The sequence below is a fragment of the Eptatretus burgeri genome, chromosome 18 (assembly GCF_056783735.1).
Source record: "Eptatretus burgeri isolate ZD-2024b chromosome 18, Ebu_testis_v1, whole genome shotgun sequence".
NCBI lineage: Eukaryota > Metazoa > Chordata > Myxini > Myxiniformes > Myxinidae > Eptatretus > Eptatretus burgeri.
Window position 1 is genome coordinate 40,375,002 of NC_140978.1, and position 7,805 is coordinate 40,382,806.

Below are 7,805 nucleotides of genomic sequence, written 5' to 3' on the forward strand. Positions count from 1 at the left end.
TAAGTGTCCATCCACTGACATGAATTGGCACTGACCAAAGAATCCATCATTGTACACCTTCCCTGGCAGACTATGAAAGCAGACTTTCAGGTTTCTGACCTGGCAACCTTGCGGCAAAAAGCTGGGTCAAATACCCAATTTTCTCTGAGAGCTCTGAAAGTCCTAGTCCCATTTGCCACAACGTATCACTGTGAGGCTAGCTTTTCTACGATGATCAACATTAAAACCAAGACAGGAAATTGGATCTTGCTAATGACCTGCAATGTGCTCGAACTGTGACAAAGCCTCACATCTCAAAGCTGATCAAGAACTATTGCAACCATCCCACCGATACCTTTACCTGTGAAGTCTGTGAAGGTTGAACTTAAGATAGAACTTGTGACGCCAGGGCATATCTATCTGTTTTTTCTTCGCCTTGGAATTTAAGTGAATGTTAATTTTCAGAAACAAAAGATGACAAAAAAAAAAAAAAGGAGAAAATAAAATTGTTTTTCATTCCTAATATTTGGCTTTTATTTATTTTTTAAAGGAGAGGTAATTACAAATTTCCTGGACAGCTCAAGGGTTAAAGGCCTAAAATATTTCAAAAAATACAACCATTGAGGAAGGCAGTCAGATGGTACACACCTTACAAACCCCAGGAAGACGTCAAGAGGGAGTGATGTTGGGGACTCCAAAGGTGATTTGATACCAACACCATCACATGGAAATCGACGACAGGACTTCGTACTCACTCAAAATACAAACTAATTTTTTTTTTTTGCCTCAAAATAGTTTCCTTTCCTTGCATCACAGCAAAAGGGCATAATGTCACATTCTGTGAATCGTTGGAAGTTCTCGATTGGGGAGAGTGGGGGGGGGGGAGGGGGTGGAAGAGTCGCACATTCAAATACCTGCGACCAGTTCCTTAAATTCAATCAACTGGCGGGTAACCTGACAAAGCTTTCCAAAAGCAAAACAAAGACAATGTAGGATGGAACAGAAAAAGCTTTACTGAGACATTCCAGCTCAGAAAACAAGTTTGTGGGGAAAGACTCCATTCCCGAGAAAGAATTTTGAACGGAGATAACCACGGAGGAACTTCGTTCCGCAGATGGCCTTCATCACCTGGTGGTCCACGGTCTTCTGGTCCTCCTTGCGTTTCTCCGTGACCTCGTATTTCTGAATAAATTACGATTCATCAGAAGCCGATCGTAAAGGGCAAATCAATCAAACAAACCGAGAGCTTTTCCTCAGAATTACAAAACTCACCACAACAAATCTGACGGTAATTCCAGCTGTTGTAAAAGACTCATCATTGGCAAAGCAAAGTACGGATAGGTAGGCGTGGGGGGGAACATTATCAAACCTCTTTCTTTGTGTCGAAGATTTCCCCCTCCTGATGCCTCGGCCTACGGAACTTCTTCTTCTTGAAGTAAACGTCATCGAGGTGTGCAGGAACGGACACTCGTTTTAGATCGACGCGGGTTGTCGTGGCGATGACAAACTTCTGATGTGTGCGGCGCAGTGGCACATGGTTCAAAGTAAAAGGGCCTGGGGAGAAGCACAATTACCAGACGATCCAGCTGACGAGTCATGATGAAGTGATGATCAACTTCAGGAAAAAAAAAAAAATAATTTACTTACCGGTAATGAGGAGCAAGCCACTGCTAAGTTGCTTCAAAAATACCACTCTCTGGACAAAAATGATTTCAGTTGGAGAGTGGTGGGGTTGGGAATGGGAGGGAGAGAAACAACAGTGAGAGATAAATGAACAAACAGAGAAAATTTCAAATTCAAAAGACACGGGTGCTAAAGTTATTATTGGTTTGTCCTTTACAGGTAAAGATGGCAATTCATACATGACACGTTAACACCTGGGAACATGAATTTGTTGATGGTACAAGGAGCTGCAGCATGCGCAGTAACCACACCGAGATAACTGGTAGTGTTACCTGATGTGAAGGAAGTCAACGAAGGAAAATTTGGAATTTTTCAGGGTGCTGATCATACCTCACACGTTCTTCCTGAAAGATGGATATTTAAACCCCAATAACTAACACCAACAGGACATCCAGCTTAACGGCTGGGTTGTGAAGCATCAACCTGTGTTTAGTCTAGAATCAAACTCACGAGACAGCATTCTTCAGCGAATCTCAAAGTAATTTATGTCGGGTGGCCACACATTTGGTCTACGATTTGGTGAGATGACATCACATGCCCCTCGGCCATCGAGGGATGAGCCGCAACGGGCTCCGAACAAGTCACCGAGAGATTGCACGAAGCTGCATTTGTTGCAAAATGGAACAAACGCACCCAAGGATGCGAAGTAAAAAAAAAATTCAAGAGATCACAGATATGACGACACCATTTTGCATTTTCAAATTCATCGCACGAGACAAATAAAAGTACAGTTCAACGACGCTCGGGTAACAACCAACCTTTCCACGGTGCCGCCCGGTCAGCACAATGAGGACGGTGCCAGGCACGATACTCGGCCTGAGGCGCCGCTTGTGCAGCTTGAAGGGTTTCTTTCCATGGCTCAAGAGTTTGCGAGGCACGTCTTCCGTGGGGTAGAAACGTGGCTGAAACAGAAACGCACAAACATGAGATAGGTTGATCAGGAATGGCATCAGCAAATGCACGACGTGATGTTCGGATTTCCAATGAAGCAAAATAAATAAATAAATAAATAAATAAATAATCGGCAAAGAGACAAAAATCTCATGTTCACCGATTTATCAGAACAAAGGGATCACAATCTTGTGCAGTATCGATATGTACATGTGTGATAAGAATGGTTGTCCATTTGTCCGTTAGCTGTCATGCTGATTGGCTCCTGGGAGGATTATGGTATAGGCTGATTAAAAGCCGATTCCATATTTGACAATCGAAACTCGTGGCCTAAATAATTACGTCGAAATCCAGAGTGAAATCTAATTAAAAAGAGAAATGGAATCACAGTTTGTTTATTTACAGTGCGTCACGATACAAGCTCGGCCAACAGGATGACCTCGTGGTATGCACTCACCTCTCAGCTGTCTAGCCTGGGTTTGAATCCCGACCCAGCTGTAAAATGTCATCCTGGTGTTTCACAGGCAGGGTGAATCATCAATGTGTGTCGTTCTTACGCGTTAAACTAGGCGCCCTGTGTTCAGACATTATAGTTAATGGACGTTAAGATCCCCAAGGTATCCTTCACAAAGAGTAGGCACGTTAACGCCGACACCGTGGCCAAGTTCCTGCCCAAACGACTCTTGGGAAGTCAGTGACAAACCACCCAATCTGAGTGGGGGAAGAGAGGGGAGTGGGGAGAAGTTTCCTTCTGTATCCATCCTGTACACCCCATTCCTCCTCTATTTTGTCCTTCAACTCCACCGTTGTGTTCTCCCCCCTCCTCCCCACCTCGACCATCGCTACTGTTCCTTTTGTCCTGTTACTTCCTGATCAGTTTCGTGTTCTAGCTCTTCCACGTGCCTCGACTCTGGATACAAAAAACCCCCAAAGTCATCGGTTGGCAACCATTGTACAGGCTTCATGGTCTCTTCCGATGTTGAAGTTCCTTGGAAGGGAAGTAATCTATTATATATTGTGAACCGCGGTGTTGTCCGTGCATTCGCCCGTCTCCCATTTACGGCGGACGCTTCTCGTGCTGCATTGAAAAGCTCAACATTCACTTTTGAAACGACGGGAGAACACGCACGAGCGACGTCGACACCAAATTGTATTTTGCAAGCAGGATATTTTTCCCTTTTCCGAGACAAATTCAACCTCCGTCACCCGATTATGCACCACCATCTTGGGGTGGGCGGAATAAGCAAGTAAGAGCGTTTGGTTCTGCACAAAACGAAATAATGCAACACAATTTGACCTTTTCAAAGTCCATTAAATAATATTTAAATTGAGAGATGAACAACTTTTCCCATGACGGCAGATCGATACTTTTGATAACTTTTCCCATCACTTGGACCAGGTACTCGTTTATTACAAGAGGAAAACAAGAGGGATGGGGTGGGCAGTTTAAATTTAAAAGTAAATGAAAACACAAGTGGTAAGGGGTGCGAGTGTGTGGTTACCATTTTCTTTTTCCTCACGAGTCTGAAACCCCCGTTCTTATCTCCTCCGATCTGCTTCCGCACCACACGATTTTTCAACTTCTTCTCCGCCTGTGAAAAGGAAACGTCGCTGCCAACAGACACAACACTTCCACCGTCTCACATCAAGGTGTGTACCAACTTTCACCTGCAGAGGACATCTGATAAAACGAGCACACAGCTACGGGGTGGATCAGAATTGGGCAAATCGTCAGTGTCGCATCAGACGGCACTTCCTATCGCCAGGTCATCATGTCCCGGGTCAAGCCAGACTTCCTTTACATCCTCATGAATCGCACAAGGTAGCTGCCCCCCCCCTCACCATAGTGACAGGGGCTCGGGTGCGTTTGATGTACCGCTCCCTCCGTCGTCGCATCACAGCCCTGGGGTGCTTTCTGATGCCGGGCATTAGCTCTGGATTCCGGCAGCATCTCTTGCGCCTCTTGGTTGCAGCAGCTTTCTTCTTCGCTGGCCCCGACTTGGTCTCACTTTTTGCACCGTCCCCTGCAGGCGCCTTGGCTGCAGGGGACACAGCCTTCTTCGGGGACATCTGGAACATCAACAAAGTCAATCCATAAACGGTGACACACCTTATTTATTTATTTGCAATTTGAACAGTAAATTTCAAACAAAAGGCAAAACACCAACAACGGCTGTTTGAACCCACGCACGGGGGGGGGGGAGGGGGGGGGTACTGCAGTGCCAATGCCAAGATGCCCACTGTCGTGCCTATGCTGATGCCCACTGTAGTACCCATGCCAAGATGCCCACTGTAGTGCCCATGCCAAGATGCCCTGAGGGCAGCAAGTTAAGCCACCATGTTCCGACTCACACCACGTGTCTGCCACGCCAAGCAGGCACGTGACCTTCCTCCTCCGAGGGTGATTAACAAACCTAATCGCGACATGTGCTCGAAACCCAAAACAACTACAACGGAGGACACCGGACACCATTAGGCCCAAAGCGTGTGAAATAGTTGCCGAGCTATGGTTGTTTTTCCTCGTTTTTTCCTTTTAAACACTCGTCAATCAAACACAACAACAAAGCGAATCAATGATCTGGGATAACACGGGTTGGATAAATGTGGGGGGGGGGGGGGGGGAAATAAATAATTACAAAGGGAGGGCAACAAAACCATCGCCAAATGTAAAAAAAACTACTCCAAATCAAAATCAACGACTTCCTCTAAACATTGGGAACTGATGTACAGCAAAATCGACCACAAACACATCAACTTACGGTCGGATGGAGCCGGATGGCCTCGCACAACGACAACGACCCACCTCACCCGAACGCAGCGAAAGATGAAGAGAATGCGCGCGATCCAAAATGGCGGCTACAAAAGGACGTCTTGTGTCGTCATTTCCGGTGTAACCGATTCTTCTTCGTTTCATGTTCTCAGCGTCTTACTTCACCGTCGTCCATCCTTACAGTTTGTACGGATATACATTGCGAGAATTCGTTGTAATACAAATAAAATTCAAAGGAGTATTAAATAATATATATATATATATATATATATATATATATATATATATATATATATATATATATATATATATATATATATATATATATATATATCCCATTCTGCTTTTTCACTCTCATACACCGCCCGATACAATTGCACGCTAAATCATTACGAGATTTTAAGATAAGTCGTTTCAAAGGGAATTATTTATTGGTAGTTATAAAAAACGCATCATTTATTTGATTTGTCTCATTAAATTCAAGGATAATCAGCGGTGTGTGCATTTCGTCTGTCGACAGGGGTGTCGTTGAGTTCCATTACCAATCAGCTTGTAGAGCCGCTCACCAAGCGGCTTAAGCACTCCATCAAGCACTCCGACGAAACTGTTCATGAGGAACGGTTGGTAATGGGACTCACGCCAAGTCGTGAGCGCTTAAAAACGTAAAATGTTGAACTCACCAATAGTTACGTGCGGGTGTTACAGTCAATCTTGAGTTTAGGACCAAATGAGCTGGAATATATAGTTGGGACCAGAGGAGATGACGTGATACGTGTGATGCGTGTCCCAAAGTGAATTCCCATTTTCCAGTGCACAAATTGAAAGGAAATAACGAGCTGTGTGTCCATCAGCGCATGGTGGGTGCACCGAAGTGAACGCAACTCGAATGTTTCGCCGCCATGTTGCGCCATCGTGAAGCCGCCATGGTGAAGCCGCCATGTTGCGCCATCGTGAAGCCGCCATAGTGAAGCCGCCATGTTGCGCCATCGTGGGTGCACCAAAGTGAACGCAACTCGAATGTTTCGCCGCCATGTTGCGCCATCGTGAAGCCGCCATGGTGAAGCCGCCATGTTGCGCCATCGTGAAGCCGCCATAGTGAAGCCGCCATGTTGCGCCATCGTGAAGCCGCCATGTTGCGCCATCGTGAAGCCGCCATGTTGCGCCATCGTTCACTGTGAATCATGTCGATGCCATCTTCATGCTTGACGAGTCCGACCATGTTCGTCCGGCATCGTCAATCACATCGCCGGACCCTCTGCTGCTGATAAACAGCAATGGCAGGACCCTCTTGTCGTTTACTTTTCATCGGTGCCAATTTGTTAAGTTCTTTTACATCATGAACTTTGTTCCATTTACTCGTCAAACCAATGGCAGTAGTGTTGGTGTGGTTGATTATCTGGTTTCTAACAAATCACTTCGCCCCCACACTACCATCATGCTCTTGGCCCTCCTCCTCAAGGGATGGGTGTTGAGGAAGGCTTTAATTGAAGGGTGACAACACCTCCCTGCCTCGCAGATTGCTATTTACACCTTCGTGGCAATAACTCGCGGACTTCAATTTCACTGGAGTTAAACAGAAGTTATCTGAAGTTCACTGGAGTTAAACCGAAGTTATCTGAAGTTCACTGGAGTTAAACAGAAGTTATCTGAAGTTCACTGGAGTTAAACAGACGTTATCTGAAGTTCACTGAAGTGAAACCGCAGTCGCAGCCCCATCTATCTTCAGCGATGCTTTTCCTCTCTTGACTCACGAAGCTTCATACCACATGCCGCATCGTGGATCTACACACAGTGGGTTTTCACTATTTTCAACCACGGGACTATCATCGGACCACTTTTGGTGAGCAGCTTATTCCCACGGCCACTGGCCATTTCTGACACCCAAGTCACCGGCGAATCATATTATTCCATGGACATGACGTCGAATTGGCCCACTGGTGAGATACCACTTCTTGCTTCTTCTCGAACTTGTGACTCCATTCACCCATACTCAAGCTTAACAGCTTATGGGACACCGCTCAGACTGGGACGAAGTCATCAAGCTTCATCGGAAATCGGAAATATTAGAAGGACCCGTGTAACCTCCATGGTAAAAGCCCTGCTTGAGAGAATGCCACAGAGGTATTTGGGCGGTGCAGACAACATACCAACATGCAGACACCACACAACATACGCTGCCTCGATCACTGAGGCCGATCTTCACAAGGCCCGTGACACCTGTCAGCTCAAAATTCTTTCATCAGTCACTTTGGTTGTTTTACACTGAAGGGAAAACTTATACGGAGGGCATGGCGATTGTGAATACGGCAGCTCCGAAGATGTGTTTGGCTTAGCATGGCAGTAACCACCAACATGGCGACCGTATTATTTTTCAGGTTGATATTGTGGGTGACATTTTTATGAATATTAAAATAAAATAAAATAAAAAAACAGCATTTTTATGACGAAACGGAAAGGAATTTTTGTTCTAAGTAAATTCATC

General features: G+C 45.5%; 1 protein-coding gene and 2 non-coding genes across 3 annotated transcripts; all 3 read right to left on the bottom strand.

Moving 5' to 3' along the window:
* Nucleotides 1-969: 969 nt before the first annotated feature.
* RPL6 (ribosomal protein L6) lies at nucleotides 970-5,468 on the bottom strand. Its single transcript, XM_085864465.1, has 7 exons — nucleotides 5,313-5,468; nucleotides 4,396-4,623; nucleotides 4,056-4,145; nucleotides 2,421-2,564; nucleotides 1,627-1,675; nucleotides 1,349-1,533; nucleotides 970-1,161 (listed from the first exon to the last, which is right to left on the bottom strand). The coding sequence occupies exons 2-7, from the start codon at nucleotides 4,621-4,623 to the stop codon at nucleotides 1,009-1,011; spliced, it is 849 nt and encodes a 282-aa protein (XP_085720591.1). The 5' UTR covers nucleotides 5,313-5,468; the 3' UTR covers nucleotides 970-1,008.
* Nucleotides 1,231-1,300, bottom strand: LOC147008956 (small nucleolar RNA SNORD65). The gene has a single exon (XR_015053393.1). It is a non-coding gene; the product is annotated as a small nucleolar RNA SNORD65 (small nucleolar RNA).
* On the bottom strand, nucleotides 4,265-4,331 carry LOC147008957 (small nucleolar RNA SNORD49). The gene has a single exon (XR_015053392.1). It is a non-coding gene; the product is annotated as a small nucleolar RNA SNORD49 (small nucleolar RNA).
* Nucleotides 5,469-7,805: the final 2,337 nt, after the last annotated feature.